At 36.6% G+C, this 18,780-nt stretch overlaps 1 protein-coding gene across 4 annotated transcripts in view; it reads left to right on the forward strand.

Moving 5' to 3' along the window:
- The window catches only part of CERT1 (ceramide transporter 1), a 148,796-nt gene that overhangs the window by 70,220 nt on the left and 59,796 nt on the right, over positions 1 to 18,780 (forward strand). For all 4 annotated transcript variants that reach the window (XM_050794468.1, XM_050794466.1, XM_050794465.1 and 1 more), the window contains one exon: positions 17,899 to 18,006. In XM_050794468.1, coding sequence (XP_050650425.1) covers positions 17,899 to 18,006 — 108 coding nt within the window. The remainder of the gene's footprint in view (positions 1 to 17,898; positions 18,007 to 18,780) is intronic.

Here is an 18,780-nt window from a genome sequence, read left to right on the forward strand (position 1 = left end):
AAAACCTGAAAAGAAGCCAAAAAGAAATTATGGAGCTAGAAACTTTAGTAACTGAAATGAAAAATTCACTAGAGGGATTCAAAGGCAGATTTTCACAAACAGAACAATCAGTGAACTTAAATATAGGACAGTGGATATGATTGAGTTTGAAGAACAGAAAGAAAAAAGATTGAAGTGAACAGAGCCTAAGAGAACTGTGGGACACATCAGGGAGACCTCAATACACATTTTGAGAGTGCCAGGAGAAAAAAAGAGCAGAGAGAATAATCAAAGAGATAATGGCTGAAAACTTCCCAAATTTGATGAAAGACATGAATATAAATGTGAGAAGTTTAACGAACTCCAAATAAGATAAAATCGGTGAGATTCACAGATATAATCAACTTTCAAAAGACTTATAGAGTATCCTGAAAGCAATCAGAAGCAGCTTATCATATAAAAGGAATCCTCAATATAATTATCAACAGATTTCTTGTCAGAAACTTTAGAAGCCAGAAGGTGTTGGGCCAATATATTCAAAGCGCTAAAAGGAAAGAACTGTCAACCAAGATTCCCGTATTTGTGGAACCAGGCATGGTGGCATTGCACCTGTAATCTCAGCCATTCAGGAGGCTGGGGCAGGTGGATCATTTGAAGCCTGAAGTTTGAGACTAACCTTGGCAACATAACAAGACCTCATCTCAGTAAAAACCCAATCCTATGTCTGACAAAAGTGTCCTTCAAAAGAGAAGGAGTTAGCAGGTGTGATGGTGTGTGCCTGTAGTCCTAGCTACTTGGAAGGCTGAGGCAGGAGAGTCACTTGAGTGCAGGAGTTTAAATTCAGCCTGGCAAAATACCAAGTCCTTGTCTCTTAAAGAAAGAGAGAAAGAAAAAAAATTAGTTTTCCAGCAGTAAAAAGAGGGGATAAAGTGAGGGAGAAATTTAAACATACCCAAGTAAACAAAAGCTAAGGGAGTTAGCTTTGCTATTTACCACTAGACCTGCACTGCAAGAAATGCTTAAGGGAATCCTCTGAAGTGAACTGTCAGCATACTGGACAATACCTCTAAGCTGTATGAAGAAATACAAATCTTAGTAAAAGTCAATGCATGAGCAATTATAAAAATTAGAATTATTCTAACAGTTTGTAATTCTGCTTTTTGTTTTCTACATGATTTAAGAAAACGATACATGTTTAAGAACACAGTTAGCCTAAAAGCTAGTAGCATTGTAACTGGTTTGTAATTGTAGATTTTTCTGTAGACTAATGGATTTCGAAGAATATTTGCTCATTTTTTTGGTCATAGAGAATATAAAGATGTAATTTTGTGACATCAGCAACTGAAAGGGGTGAAGACAGAGCTGCAAAAGAATAGAGTTTTTGTATGTTACTGAAGTTAAGCTAGTGTAAGTTCAGATTATAGTGTTATAACTTCAGGATATCATCCAGATGATAACCACAAAAAAAAAGCTATAGAAATACAGAAAAGGAAATATGAAAAAAAATCAAACATTTCACTATGAAAAATCAACTAGGCCGGGCGCAGTGGCTCACACCTGTAATCCCAGCACTTCAGGAGGCCGAGGCGGGCGTCTCACGAGGTCAAGAGATCAAGACCACCCTGGCCAACATGGTGAAACCCAGTCTCTACTAAAAATACAAAAATTAGCTGGGCCTGCTCACGTGGGCCTGTAGTCCCATCTACTCGGGAGGCTGAGGCGGGAGAATATCTTGAACCCAGGAGGTGGAGGTTACAGTGAGCCAAGATTACACCACTGCACTCCAGCCTGGTGACAGAGAGAGAGACTGTCTCAAAAAAAGAAAAAAGAAAAAGAAAAATTAATTAAACCATGATAAACTAGACAGTGATGCAAGAAATGAGGGACAAAAATGCCAATAAAGCACATAGAAAATAGCGAAAAGAAGTGAGTTCTTCCTTATCAGTCATTACTTTAAATGTAAATGAATCAAATTCTTCAATTGAAAGATAGAGACTGACAGAATGAATTAAAAATACATGATCAGGCCAGGCGCAGTGGCTCGCATTTGTAATCCCAGCACTTTGGGAGGCTGAGGCTGATGGATCACGAAGTCAGGAGTTCACGACCAGCCTGGCCAAGATGGTAAAACTTCACCTCTACTAAAACTATGAATATTAGCTGTGCACGGTGGCAGGTGCCTGTAATCCCAGCTACTCGGGAGGCTGAGGCAGGAGACTTGCTTGAACCTGGGCCGCAGAGGTTGCAGTGAGCCAAGATTGCACCACTGCACTCCTGCCTGGTTGACAGCAAAATAAAAAACATGATCAACTACATGCTGTCTATATGAGCCTTTAGATCCAAAGACAACAAACAGATTGAAAGTGAAAGAATAGAAGAAAATATTCATGCATATAGCAACCAAAAGAGAGCAGGGTTAGTTATAGTAATATCAGAGAAAATAGACTTTAAGTTAGAGAAGATTTTAAGAGACAAATAAGGACATTGTGTATTAATAAAAATCACTGCAGCAAGAAGACTGTAACAGTTATAAACATTTACATACTAAGACAGACCATCAAAATAATATGAAACAAAAACAGAATTGAAAGGAGAAATAGACAGTTCTACAATAATAATTTAATGCCCCTTTACAGTAATAGACCAGACAGAATTAAGAAACAGTGAACTTAACGCAGTATACCAACTAGGCCTAAAAGACATATGCAGAACACTGTACCAAACTATAATATATACATTTTTCTCAAGTACACATGGGACATTTTCTGGGATAGATCATATATTAGGACACAGATTAAATCTTATTCCATTTCGAAAGATAAATACCATATAAAGTGTCCTCTCTGACCACAGCTGGGTGACTTGAGAAATTAGTAATAAGTAAAACTGGAAAATTTACAGGATCATGGAATAACTTCTAGTGGAGCAAAGAAGAAATTACAAGGGAAATTAGAAAATGCTAAGAGTTGAATAAAAACATACCAAAACTTAGGGGATGCAGCGAAAGCAGTGCTAAGGGGGAACTATAGCTATAAACACTACATTAGTAAACAAGACCTCAGATCAACAACATAGCTTTACAAATTAAAAAGGGAAATAATGTAAAGCCAAAGCTAGCAGAAGGAAGGAAATAATAGAGATGTGAGCTGAAATCAACAAAATGAGATTAGAAAAACAATAGAGAAAATCATTGAAACTAAAACTTGATTTAAAAGATCAAGAAATTTGACCAACCTTTAGCTAGATGGACGAAGGAAAAAAAGAACACTCAAATTACTAACATCAGGAATTAATGTAGGGATGTTATAGGAGTCCTGCCTTATTCACAAGGGGATATATTCCAAGACCCCCAGTGGATGCCTGAAACACCACAGATGGTACCGAACTCTCTATGTATATATATACATTTTTTTCCTATGCATACATACTTACAATAAAGTTTATTTTAGAAATTTGGCACAGTAAGATTACCAACAATGACAAATAATAAAATAGAATGATTATAACAGTATACTGTAGGAAAAGTTATATGAATGTGAGCACATGTGCATGCTCACTCTGGCTCTTGTTCTCTCTTCTCTTCTCTCCCCCTGTTCCCCCCTCCCCTCAAAATATGTTACTGTACTATACTCACCTATTTTTGGATCAGAATTTCCCACAAGTAACTGAATCTATGCACATGAAACCATGGAAAAGAGAGGATTACTGTACTACTGACTATACAAAATAAAAATTGTAAGACATTATGAAAAATTGTATGCCATAAGATCGAGTAACCTAGATGAAATGGACAAATTCCTAGAAACACAACACTGACCAAGACTAAATCAGAAAGGCTGGGCACAGTGGCTCTTGCCTGTAATCCCAGCACTTTGGGAGGCAGTGGCAGGTGGATCGCTTGAACCCAGGAGTTTAAGACCAGCCTGGGCAACATATTGAGACCCCATCTCTACAAAAAATACAAAAATTAGCTGGATGTGGTGGTGTGCACCTGTAGTCCCATCTTTTTGAGAGGCTAAGCTGTGAGTATTGCTTGAGCATGGGAGGCAGAGGTTGCAATGAGCTGAGATTATGCCACTGCACTCCAGCCTGAGTGACAGAGTCAAATTAATAGTATAATGAGATGCCACCTTAAACCCATTAGGGTGGCTATTATCAAATAAATAACAAGTGTTGGCAAGGATGTGAAGAAATTGGAACCCTTGTGCCCTGTTGATAGGAATATAAAATAGTACAGCCAGTGTGGAAAATAGTATGGCAGTTCCTCAAAAAATGAAAAATTGAATTAACATATGATCTACCACTTCTGGGTATTTACCTAAAAGCAATGAAATAAGGATCTTGAAGAGAGTTGTATACCCATGTTCCTGGTATGATTCACAGTTGCAGAAACATGGAAGCGACCTATGTGTACATAAATGGACAAATATATAAGCAAAATGTGGTATGTCCATTGAGTGGAATATCACTCAACCTTAAAAAATAAGGAAATTCTGCCACATGCTCCTGAAGTGTGAGGATACTATGCTAAGTGAAGCCAGTCACCAAAAGATAAATACTGTATGATTCCGCTCATATTGGGTGCATAGAGTAGTCAAATTCATAGAGACAGAAAGTAGAATGGTGGTTGCCAGGGACAGGGGGAGTGAAAAATGGAATGTTGCTGTTTAATGGATATAGAGTTTCAGTTTTTATAAGCTGAAAAAGTTTTGGAGATTAATTGTACAATAAAGTGGATATACTTAATACTACTGAACTGCAGTCTTAATGGTTAAGATAGTTCCACTGTTTCACAACATAATATAGCCTTATAACAAATACCCACATTCTTAACAATAGGAATACATTCTGAGAAAAGCATAGTTTCGCGATTTTGTTGTTATGCAATCATAGAGTGAACTTATATATAGATGGTATAGTCTATTACACACTTAGGCTATATGATAGAGCATATTGCTCCTAGGCTACAAACCTGTATAACATGCTATTGTACTGAATATTGTAGACAGTTGTAACACAGTGGTAATTATTTGTGTGTCAAAACATAGAAAAGGTACAATGAAAATATGCTATTATAATCCTATGGGACCACCATCATATATGTGGTCTGTCATTGACAAAAACATTATGCAGTGCATGATTGTACGTGCTGGAACAAAACACTGTTATACGCCAATACTGTTGTGACATATTTTAGATATTGGATACTAAATGAATATAGAGGCTGATAGTTAAGTGTAATTGTATTTCTACCTCTACCAAGACCTTAAGTGTAATTGTATTTCTACCTCTACCAAGACCTTATTAGCAATGCATGGACTTGATCCTAAGAGAAACAGGAGCCATGGATGCAGGTATATGATATTACAGAATCAGAAGCCCTGAATTATAAGTGTAAGAAAAGAAGATTGAAACCAAGCAGAGAGTGGGGGCAGCTGTTATAGCCCTCTACTTCTATGGTACCATGTTATATTTGGGCTTTTTTTTTGCTTTGGATGGTCATAAGCAATGTCTTACTCTCTTCTTCCCCTCTAGTATACTTGTAACACTCAGCTTTTTAGTCCTGAGTTAGGTAAGTCATTGCTTAAGACACAGGAACTAGGGTGTATGATAGGCCCTGGTTAATTTTTCCAGCTTCTTCTCACTTCAGCATTTTGCCTATTCCGATATTTCTGTAAAGGAAAGTTTATCGCATGTTCTAGTTTAGTAAAAGAAAATGCCAAATGAATAACCAACTCCCATAAATGACCTTCAAATGAGTTGCTGTATTTGATACTAGTTTTTAAATTATGATGCAGGAATGACTAGGATTTGAAAAAGCTCTCCCGTGGTAGTTTATGGGCTAATTTTTACAAATGTTCTGATTTTCGGCGTGATTTGAGAAAAGTATCTTGAGGGTAAGCAAATAGTGCGCTCATTGAAGTTAATTTTACTGTACCTAGGTTTTAGACCATTGAAATATGATAAAAATCCTGTTTAATACTATTTGAAAATATATGTTTTAAAATTTTTTTGATTCATGAGTGAGTGGTTCAGTTCCTGGAAATCATTGTCAGTTGAGCCTTTTCTTATAAAGTTAGTTTTCTTGATGAATTGTATATTTTCTCTCTCCAACTGGATCCGCAAGGGACTGTCTTAACTTGGTTTCCACTGTATATGTACATTTTTAGCCTGAGTTTTGGTATTTAGGTTTAGTATAGAGAATTACACTTCTGGACTAGCCATACCATTTTAAAGATAAAATGAAGCCCAGGGAAGGTAATAAGTAATGTGTCTAATTATCTGTTACAGTGATTCAAAAGCCCATTTTTCTCACTCATATCCTTGTGGGGTTTTTGCTACAGACTGTAACTTCTCTAGTGGGGGACCCATAAGTATTTGAAAGCCTAAATAAATTTTAATATTAATGAGCATGAAATTGTCATGCTAAATTTTATCTCAGATAATATATTTATATTGACCTGGACAAGCTAAAATTGTTTCCATTGCGTATTTTAAATTACAATTTTATTGATTAAATTGCTCTCTTAGATATTGTATCTGGCTTCTCATGTGGTTTGTTTTAAAATAGTAATATTGAAGTTAAATGTATGGATGCTCACAACACAGTCAGCTTGTTTGATTTTATTATGGGTTTCAGAATTTTATTTTCAGAAAAATCCTTTATTGTGCTTATGTTAACATTTAATCTTGTATTTTCTCATTTTCCGTAATTAAAATAGAGAGAGACAGTGTAGTTTAAGTGGAGGGAGTGGGAGTGAGGAACTATGACATTAATAACTAGGTAATTTTTGACACCATGAGGAAGTTACTTAATTTCTCTCTCAATTTCTTTGCTGTGCTTCTTGCTACAGAGTGTTATTAGGAAAAGGAAGAAGGTTTTCAAAAGGCAGGTGCTATTTGTTTTTTTAAAGCCAACCTTTTTACTATATTTTATACCACTTTATTTGGAGGGTAGATAGACTGATGAACAAACTGTGCAGGATGGTAATGTACGAGTTTATCTTCCATATAATCAAGCTACCAAATTTAGTTGCAACTTTAAGGAGGTTTTTTGGCTTTTTCTTTTTGTTCAAATCAGTTTTTAAGCATTTCTGGTATTTTAATTGATAACTTTGAACTATGTTATTTAATTTGAAATGCTTTTAAATGTTCTCAAAACATCAAAGTCTAAAGCATAAAGGTATATATATTGGATTCAGTCTAAAGTTTACTATTTTTTTTTTTGACCAGTAGTAACCTTCATATTAGCTTTCATATTGAAAAATATTACTGACCTCCTTTAGTGGCCAAAAGATTGCCATTTAAAAAAAATGTTCAGGCTAGTATTGCTGTTAAAAAAAAAAAAAAAGTTATTTCCTAATATAACAAAGGTGTGGTCTCATTACTGTAGTATTCAGAAGTAGTAAACCTTGGTCTATGTAGGAGGTGTTTCAGTAAGTGCTTCATTGACCCAAGATGTTATTTTTCATCTATGTAGAACATGCTTAGGAATACTGCTTACAAACACTAACAAATTTGGGAAGCAATTTTTTTGCAAAACAGTTTGTATGAGGGATCTTAAAGTGGATATATTGAAATGGGAAAATACTCCTATAGTAACTATATTTGAATTCCACATTATTAATTTTCATAGAATTTGGTGTTTTCAAAATAATGGATTGGTGATTAGAGATTGTAAATGAGTTCACCTTCTTTTTTCTTGTGGAAGAGTAAGTGGAATTAAGAAAAAGCCAGCAGGCCTTTAAAATATTGTCCCCAAAACTCGTGCCATTGGGATTTTGAAAGCATGTTACAAGTTTTAAGAACATTTAACACTGTATCAGTTATGACCACTAAGTAATGTCTTCTCATTTTCATCCTTACTTCCTTAACCCTGCTTCACTCTCAAAAAGCAGACATTATAAATGCAAATAAAAACTGTCATTTTTCAAAGTGGGTATCTTGGGAAGCCAAAGAGATGTGTTAACAAATTTTTATCACTTTTTAGAATAGTTTGATAACTTATCTTTTAGAACTATTTTTGGTCCCTATCATACTTTTTAAAGGTACTGATATCTTTGATGATAGATTTGATTTTTGAGAGAAATTGAAAACTAATTCAGAGCCGTGTCATATAAATACAATCAGCTTAAGCTCTTCCTTTAATATAATGAGACTTTTCTTTAATTTTTATTCTAAAATCACCAAAATGATTTGAAATAGCTCTATTTTGTGTAATGAGTTGCTCTCAATATGGTTATGGTAGGACCATTCAGGAAATTTCACGCAATGACAGGATCATTAGCACAATTGTAGACATTACCAGAATGACTAATTTTTAAACAATGAGGGTATATTTGTGTGTCTATGTGTATTTGTTAAAAACTCAAAATTTTTATATTAGTAGTTATTGTAGTTACTGGAATAATGAACCCTCATTATTAAATTGAATAACAATGGAAGTAGGATTCATGAGTATACTATCTTTTCTTTTTTTTTTTTTTTCTGAGACAGAGTCTCACTCTCTTGCGCAGGCTGGAGTGCAGTGGTGCGATTCTGGCTCACTGCAACCTCCGCCTCTCGGGTTCAAGCGAGTCTCCTGCCTCAGCCTCCCAAGTAGCTGGGATGATAGACGTGCACCACCGCACCCAGCTAGTTTTTATATTTTTAGTAGAGACTGGGTTTTGCCATGTTGACCAGGCTGGTCTCAAAACTCCTGACCTCAAGTAATCCACCTACCTTGGCCTCCCAAAGTGCTGGGATTACAAGTGTGAGCCACCACGCCTGACCTGTTTTCTTTTTCATTGCAATTATTTATACAATCTATAATGAAACTTATGTAAATGAAATTTTATTAGACTTAGAAGTGTAAGTGTACTAAACTTGTAGCCTCCACATTTATCTGTTACCTATCACTTAAAATGTGTTGCATCGATTTTGCTGAAATGGAGTCTTGTTTTATCATGTCTTTGTTGTAAGATGATGTTACTTGTTTTGAAATACTGAACTTGAAGAAATACATAAGGGTATAAGACATATAGTGAAGACACCGTTAGTAAAGTATTTAATATTTATATTTTGTTTTAAGATCATTTAAAAAATCAGTAGTTTTGACTTGCTCTGTTTAAGACTCATTGATACTGGACATGAATAGGGTGGATTCATTTGGATTTAAACTTCATACTGGGCCAGGTACAGTGGCTCCTGCCTGTAATCCCAGGACTTTGAGAGGCCAAGGTAGGAGGATCACTTGAGCCCAACAGTTTGAGACCAGCCTCGACAATGTAATAAGACCCGTCTTTATAAAAGTAGAAAATAAAAATAAATTAGCAGGGCATCTTGCTGCATGCCATTAGTCCCAGCATACAGCATACTTGGGAGGCTGAGGTGGGAGGATTGTCTGAGCCTGGGAGATCGAGGCTGCAGTGAGCCATGACTACCACTGCACTCCAGCCTGGGTAACAGAGTGATGCCCTGTCTCAAAAGAAAAAATATGTATATTCAAACTGTTGAGTTTTAAATATTTTCGAATAAATGTCCAAAATGTGTGTTTAATAGTATGAAATATGGATTATAAGTTGTAGGGGATATTATTATATTTAAAAGAACAATCCAGATTTTGCTTAGAAATCAATCACACAAAGGTGTCTAAGTAATTTCTGAAATACCTTATATTTTCACCTGTTACAGAGAGATTCTTATTTTTAATTGTAGTCTCCCATATTTAGTAAAAGAAGGAAAAAAAAGAAAAGAGGGGAAGGGAAGGAAGGAAGGGAAGGAAGAAAAGGAAAGAAGGAAGGAGAGAGAGAAACCTTTACCAAAACCGGTATAAGAAATAGAGTACTACACTTACAAAGTTAACATTGTGTCTCAGAAAAGAAACTAGAGCCATTTTAGGTAAAGGACCTAACATGATACCTTTGCTCTAGGATTTTAATACACCTCATTCTTTCATAAGAATTTTTCACACAGGGACTTGCTGCTGCCCCAGCTGGCATGCATGCATGCAAAGACCCCTACAGGTACACAAATATATGAGGACACCTGCAGGTACCCTGCTGGTGTGCACACAAGTGAGGACCCCCACCGCCCCGCCTGTGCATATGTGCAGGGTGAGGGAGCCACCACCACCCTACCAGAGTGCTTTTGCCAGCAGCCCCCATCAGAATGTTCTTACCAGCAGACTGGGAACACCTTATCCCTCCAGTACAGCGGCTAGTAATCCTGATCTCAGTCCCCCAAGATTAGAACACATCGCTAAGGAGTGCTGAACTAAGCCTTGGCCCCCTTAAAGTGACCAAAAACGAAACCAATCAACTAAATCCAACTTATACCATAGCCAATTCCTCAAGAGCCTCAAACAGTATAAAAAAAGAAAGCCCAATCCAAAAGACAGCAGCTTCAAAGGTTAAAGGAACACCAGCCCACAGAGTTGAGAAAGAATTAGCACAAGAAGTCTAGCAACTCTAAAAGCCAGTGTCTTCTTACCTCCAGATGACCACACTAGCTCCCCAGCAATGGCTCTGAACCAGACTGAAATGGCTAAAATGACAGATAGAGAATTCAGAATCTGGATGGCAAGGAAGCTCGTTGACAAACAAGAGAAGGTTGAAATGCAGTCCAAGGAGCACAGTAAAACAGTCCAAGGGTGGAAAGATGACATAGCCATTTTAGGAAAGAACCAAACAGAACTTCTGGAAATGAAAAATTCACCACAGGAATTTCAGAACACAGTGGAAGTATTAATAGCAGAAAAGACCAAGCTGAAGAAAAAATCTCAGAGCTTGGAGACCACTCCTTTGAATCAGTGCAGAGAGACAAAAATAAAAGAGATAGAATTTTAAATAATGAACAAAACCTCCAAAAAATATGCCTACATCAAGAAGTTAGAATGATCACAAATTTATAACCTAACATCACCATGATGAACTAGAAAAACAAGACCAACCCCAAAGCTAGTAGGAGAAATCAAATAAAATGAGAGCTGATCTGAATGAAACTGAGACATGTAATCTATGCAGAAAATCAACAAAATGAAAACTTGGTTCTTTGGAAGAATAAGATTGATGGACTGCTAGCTAGACTACTAATGAAGAAAAGGAGATCCAAATAAACACACTTAGAAATGACAAAGGTGACATTACCACCCATCCCACAGAAATACAAAAAACCCTCAGAGATTAAACACCTCTGTGCACAAAAACTAGAAAATGGTGAATTCCTGGAAACAAAACCTTCCAAGGTTTGACCAGGAAGTATATGAAATCCTGAACAGACCAATAATAAGTTCAGAAATGAAATCAGTAATTTAAAAAAACAAAAAACCTACCAATCAGAAAAAGCCGTGGACCACATAGATTCATAGCTCTATTCTACCAGACGTATAAAGAAGAATTGATACCAATGCTACTGAAATTATTCTGAAAAATATCAAGGAGTACATATTCCTCCCTAACTCATTCTGTGAGGTCAGCATCATTCATATACCAAAACGTGGCAGAGACACAACAAAAAAACAAAAACTTCAAGCAGATATCCCTGATGAACTTAGATGCAAAAATCCTCAGCAAAATATTAGCAAATTGAATACAGCAGCACGTCAAAACACCACCACAATCAAGTAGGCTTTATTCCTGGAATGTAAGGTTGTTTCACCATATGCAAATGAATAAATGTGATTCATCAGATAAACAGAACTAGAAACAAAAACGCATGATCATCTCAGTAGACACAGGAAAGGGCTTAGATAAAATTTAACATCCCCTCATGATTTAAAAAAAAAAAAAACGGAAAAGAAAAAAAAAACCTCAACAAACTAGGCATTGAAGGAACATACCTCAAAACAATATAAGCCATCTTTGAGAAACCCACAGCTAGTGTAATGCTGAACAGGCAAAAGCTGGAAGTACCCCTTGTGATAACCAGGAAAAGACAAGGATGTCCACCCTCACCACTCCTATTGAACATAATACTGGAAGTTCTTAGAACAATGAGGCAAGAGAAAAAAAATAAAAGGCATCTGGATTGGAAAAGAGGAAGTCAGACTATCTTCACGGACAATAAATATTATTCTATTCCTAGAAAACCCCATAGTCTCTGTCCAAAGGCTCCTAGAAGCAATAAACAAATTCAGGGTATAATATCAATGTACAAAATCAGTACCACAAGCCAAGCACCATGGCTCATGCCTGTAATCCCAGCCCTTTGGGAAGCTGAAGCAGAAGGATCACTTGAGCCCAGGAGTTGGAGACTAGATTGGGCAAAAAGAGTGAGATCCCATCTCTACAACAACTCAAAAAATTACCTGGGTGTAGTGGCATGCACTTGTAGTCCCAGCTACTTTGGAGGCTGAGGGAGGAGGACCACTGGAGCCTAGGAGATGGAGGTTGCAGTGAGCCATGATCACGCCACTGCACTCCAGCCTGGGTGACAGCACAAGACCCTATCTCGATAAAACAAAAGTCAGTACCATTTCTATACACCAATAACGTCCAAGCTGAGAGTCAAATCAGGAGTGCAGTCCCATTCACAGTAACCACAAAATGAATTAAATACCCAGGAATACAGCTAACCAGGTAAGTGTGAAAGATCTCTACAATAAGAATTATAAAACACTGCTGAAGGAAATTGGAGATGACACAAACAAATGGAAAAACATTCCGTGCTTATGTAGTACCCAAAGCAGTTTACAGATTCATTGTCATTTCTATCAAACTACTAATGTCTTTTTTCACAGAATAAGAAAAAACTATTTTAAAATTCATATGGTACCAATAAAGTCCCAAATAGAACAATCCTCAGCAAAAAGAACAAAGCCAGAGGTATCACACTACCTAATTTTAAACTGTATTACAATGCTACCATAACCAAAACAGCATGGTACTGGTACACAAACAGACACATGACCAGTGGAATAGGTTAGATCACCCAGAAATAAAGCCTCACAACCACAAACATCTGTTCTTCGAAAAAGCTGACAAAAATAAGCAATAGGGAAAAGGCTCCCTATTTAATACATGGTGCTGGTGTAACAGGCTGGGCATATGCAGAAGATTGAAACTGGATGCCTTCCTCTCATCTTGTACAAAAATTAACTCAAGATGGATTAAAGACTTAAATGTAAGTTCCAAAACCATAAAAACCCAAGTAGAAAATCTAGGACATACTGTTCTAGGCATAGACCTTGGTGAAGATTTCATGAAGTCTCCAAAAGCAATTGCAACGAAAACAAAAATTGACAAGTAAAACCTAATTGAAGAGCATTTGCAAAGCAAAAGAAACTATCAACAGAGTAAACAGACAACCTACAGAAAGAAAGTATTTGCCAACTATGCATCCAACAAAGGTCTGATATCCAGAATATAAGGAACTTAAATCAAGCAAAACCCAAACAACCCCATTAAACAATGGGCAAAGGACAAGAACAGACACTTCTCAAAAGACATCCATGCTGTGCCATTAAGCGTATGAAAAAGTGTTCAACATCACTGTTCATTAGAGAAATGTAAGTCAGAACCACAGTGTGATACCATCTCACCAATCAGAATGTCTATTATTAAAAATTCAGAAAATAACAGATGTTGGTGAGGTTGCAGAGAAAAGGGAATGCTTGGCCAAGCGCGGTGGCTCACGCCTGTAATCCCAGTACTTTGGGAGGCCGAGGCAGGCGGATTACGAGGTCAGGAGATCAACACCATCCTGGCTAACATGGCAAAACCCTGTCTCTACTAAAAATACAAAAAATTAGCCGGGTGTGGTGGCTGGTGCCTGTAGTCCCAGCTATTCGGGAGGCTGAGGCGGGAGAATGGTGTGAACCCTGGAGGTGGAGCTTGCAGTGAGCTGAGATTGCACGCCCGTACTGCAGCCTGGGCGACAGAGCAAGTCTGTATCTCAAAAAAAAGGAATGCTTATACACAGCGGGTGGGAATGTAAATTAGTTCAGCCACTGTGGAATGTAGTTTGGTGATTTCTCAAACAACTTAAAACAGAACTACCATTTGGCCAGCAATCTCATTACTGTGTATACACCCAGAGGAATATAAATTATTCCTCCATAAAGACCACATGCATGTGTATGTTCATCACAACACTGTTTGCAATAGCAAAACCATGGAATGAACCTAAATGCCCATCAACAATAGACTGGATAATAAAATGTGGCACATATACCCCCATGGAATACTACACAACCATAAAAAGGAGTGAGATCATGTCCTTTGCAGCAACATGGATGGAACTAGTGGCCATTATCCTTAGTAAACTAATGCAGGAACAGAAAAACAAATACTGCACATTTTCATTTATAAGTGAGAGCGAAATAATGAGAACACGTGGGCCAAATCATGGGCTTATCTAATAAGTTTATGTCCAACATTAGCTCTAATTAGTTCATTTCCAACCCCATAACACAGGGAGGGAATCAGATGGGTGATGCCAAAAGTTCCTGCCATGGCAGGGCTCACATAGGGCCACTGAAGCATGGTTCATCCGAAGTGCTTCTTGAGTTCCCTCTGCCCGCTAGACCACCTCTTCAGTGTAGTGAGTCTGGAATGGGTGCTAATTCGCTTCTTCATGAAATGGATGCAGCTGGGGGCCATTATCCTAAGTGAATTAACACAGGAACAGAAAACCAAATACCACATGTTCTCACTTAAAAGTGGGAAGTAAACATTCAGTACACACGGACACAAAGAGGGAAACAATAGACACCGGACCCTACTTGAGGGTGGAGGATGGGAGGAGGGCAAGGGACAAAAAAATACCTATCAGGTACTATGCTCACATCTAGGTGATGAAATTATTTTACACCAAACTCCAGCAGCACGCAATTTACCCATGTAACAAACCTGCACATGTACTGCCTGAACCTAAAATTAAAATTGAAAAACAGTAAGTCTTTTGTTTGAGATAGTCTCTCTGTGTCACCCAGGCTGGAGTGCAGTGGCACAATCCTAGCTCAGTGCTATCTCGAACTTCTGGATGCAAGGGATCCTCCTGCCTCAGCCTTCCAAGTAACTGGAACTACAGGAGCACACCACAACGCCCCGCTAACTTTTAAAAAAAATTTGTAGAGATGGTGTCTTGCTTTATTGCTCAGGCTGTTCTTGAACTCCTGGGATTAAGCAGTCCTCCTGCCTTGGCCTCCAAAGTGCTGGGATTACAGGCATGAGCCTAGTAATGCACCTAGTCAAGGACTCCTTTTTTTGTGAACTGATTGCTGTAATTAGAATTCTATTTTGCTGTGATTCTGTTATGTTGAAACAAGGTTACATTTTTTTCTTTATCTTTATTGGAGTACAATTTACATTTACATTCTTAAAAAGTACCCATTTTAATTGTACAGTTTGAGTTTTGACAAATGTAGTCTACACTTCCCACATTTTCTTCTACCTCTTTGTGTTCAGTGCCCTTGTTGTACTCTGGCCTGCTCTTGTTTGTCATAGATTAGTTTTGTCTTTTTTAAAAATCCGTTTTCTTGAGGCATAATTTGCATACCATAAAGTACATGCTTTTGTTTACCTTTTCATTAATCGTTTTCTTGACTCCAGAACATTTATTTTCCTTCATCACTAAGATACTGCTTTGAGATGTGGAGTCATGTAAAGTCTTGGAGAAGAGCTTTGATTCCACCTTCTCTTAAAATTATATGTAATTTGTTAATTAAGAGTTGAGAACGTATTGAAGTACTTTTTATAGATGGAATGTTTTATAAGCAAGCATTATTAAAAAATGTGACCATTTTACTTTGACAGCTGGTAGATGTTAGAAGTTTGAAATTTAGGAGGCTACTTGTTTTGATATGAATAAATTCCTAGTGTCTGCCTGAAGATGTCCATCTCTTTTTTCATGAGGAGTTTTGTTATTTTGGTTACAGATTCCTTTCCTCCTCTAGTCGTCTTTTTTTTTTCCCCCGTTTTAACCAGATCCATCTGATTATTGATGTTGGGGGTGGGGACAAGTTTGCTCTTCCTTTGAGATTGTTGCTGTTGTACCTTCAGCAGAATTGTCCCTCTTTGTTGCCATTCCTTGCCATTGTTACTGCCACTTCTAATCTCTACTATTCTTTTTACCCTTGCTTTTCTTTTTCATTTTTTCTTACATTTGGATAAACTTATCTAGTTTCTGATAGCTTTTCTGAGATCCTAGAATATTAAAGTTAAGGTAAATGAAATGATACTAACTGGAAAATGTTTTAAACTAGTGCTGATATCACTTACATAAAAATGAGAACATAAAAATTTTATTTATTAAACTATAGAAGCTTAGTATTCTTATAGCTAAAAAGAATATTTTACAATTAGAATAATATCATGGGTAAACCAACAGCTATATAGGAAATGTAATGGATTTTCAGGAATTAGACCACAGAGGCTATAAAATGTCAATGGGTATATTTTCAACATTGTATGTAATTTTGTTTCCTAATATTGATCTTGAAATTTGTGTAACTTTAAATAATTTTTCATTGTAACCATAGGTTTGACACTAAAAATAATTAGATATTATTTTACCACTTAAGTTTATTGAGTAGAATTAAAATTAAATACAATGTAGCTTTTTGTTCCTTTGTTTTCAGTATTGGTCTCTAAGTATTAAAAAAAATAATGTTTACTAAACCTAGGGATTTTTTCCCCCATTCAAATGAAGGAAAACTGTTCAATATAAATACTTATCTAGAACCATAATAGTATAGAGGAGCAGGATTGAAATCAATCAAACCATAATAGATATGACACGTTGTCAAAGGATATAATACAGATGCCTTGGTTTTTCCACACAAGCTTATGAATTCACTGTACTTTTTTTTTTTTTTTTGAGACTGACTCTTACTGTGTCACCCAGGCTGGAGTGCAGCGGTGTGATCTCAGCGCACAGCAACCTCCACTTCCCGGGTTCAGGTGATTCTCCTGCCTCAGCCTTCTGAGTAGCTGGGATTATAGGTGCCTGCCACCATGCCTGGCTAATTTTTGTATTTTTAGTAGAGACAGGGTTTCACCATGTTGGCCAGGATGGTGTCAAACTCCTGACCTCAAGCGATCCACCCATCTCGGCCTCCCAAAGTGCTGGTATTACAGGTGTGCGTGAGCCACCGTGCCTGGCCTAATTCACTGTACTTTTTAAAAGTAACAGTAGAAAATAATCAGAGATCCAAAATACCTGGTTTTAATTACTTTGAAGTTCAAATGTTCTATTCCTTTGTCTGTATTGTTATATTGCATTTGTATTAGAGAAGGTAAAATATAAAATTGATGCTCTGAAGAGTATCATCCCCATCAGTTATCTTCCATGGGATGCTAACTTAACAGACTAGCAAAATTGGAAACTTTGTGCCTTCAACTGTCGAGGTGGTTACAAAGATCAAAAAGATACAAGCTGCTTCCAAAAAGATCCAAGTCCAGTAGTAATAACAAAACACAAACTATTGTGAGTAGTAAATGCTGTAATTGTGTTGTGTTAAGAATAGGTGAGAATACGTAAAATTTACCATTTTTACCACTATTAAGTATACAGTTCTGTGGTATTAAGTACATTCACACTATTGTTCAACCATCACCATCATCCATCTTCAGAACTTTTTTATCTTCCCCAGCTGAAACTCTGTGTCCATTAAATAATAACTACCCGTTCTTCTTTTCCCTGCTTCTGGTAACAGCTATTCTACTTTCTGTCTATGAACTTGACTACTTTAGTTTTCCTATTATTAAACAGTCTTTGTGACCACTAGCCCAGCACATAGTAGGTATTCCATAAATTTCTAAATTAAATGGCATTTAGGAATTGAAAGGCATTGCTTATGTCAGTGGATTGACTATATATTTTATATGTACCCAAACTGCCAATTATTGTTATAATAACCTTGTTAATTCATAGAAAACCTTTTGTTTTCTCAAGTATTTTTTATTTAAATTCTTTTCACATAGTTTACCTTTTTTTTAGACTGAATCTGGATATGGATCTGAATCCAGCTTGCGTCGACATGGCTCAATGGTGTCCCTGGTGTCTGGAGCAAGTGGCTACTCTGCAACATCCACCTCTTCATTCAAGGTGTATAGTTAATGGATGCCTTAAGTTAAAGCAACATAAATTGAGCTTAGTATTGGATGTTGTGAACAGAATATACTTGATAATTTTTGAACAAGCTTTTTAATAATATAATTTATTTGAACTTATTAAAGAAAAACTTAAGGTATAAAATAATAACTCATACAAATGAACACGTCACTGATTTTATTTCATTCATTTATTAGGTAAAACATAAAAAAACTGGTTCAAAGGAAAATCTGAAGAACTGAAACGATTTGCAAATGTGTGCAAAACTGGTCAATATCCACAGATTAATAATCAGTGCTTCTGCACCAGACAAAATTCATTTGCATCTCTATGAACAAGAATTATTTATACTACTCAGTTTTTTACTAGAAGAGTTGTAAAATAGCTCAAATGCAGTGAAAGGCAAAAGTGTCTGTATGATCAAACAGTACTTTCCCAAGGGTACCATAAATGACAGCTCACCATTACTTTGAAAGGACACTAGTAATATTTTTGCCCATTTCAAAGTCTTTCACAGTTGTTCCTCACAATTTTGTTTAATTTGAAAATATCAAATGTTATATTTGCAAACTGTCAGGTGTTACTACTTTCTTATTTTCTATAAAAAATAAGGCTTTTTTATAAGTGATATCACTTGCAAGGTTATCACTCCTAAGTGACTTATCACTATCAAGCCAATAGATTAGTCAGTTTCAAGCCTATTCCTAGAAGTATTATATTGAACTAGACAGCTCTCCTTATCCCATGCCCTCAGTTATAAGGTGCAGA

The sequence above is a fragment of the Macaca thibetana genome, chromosome 6 (genome assembly GCF_024542745.1).
Source record: "Macaca thibetana thibetana isolate TM-01 chromosome 6, ASM2454274v1, whole genome shotgun sequence".
In the NCBI taxonomy this organism is placed as follows: domain Eukaryota; kingdom Metazoa; phylum Chordata; class Mammalia; order Primates; family Cercopithecidae; genus Macaca; species Macaca thibetana.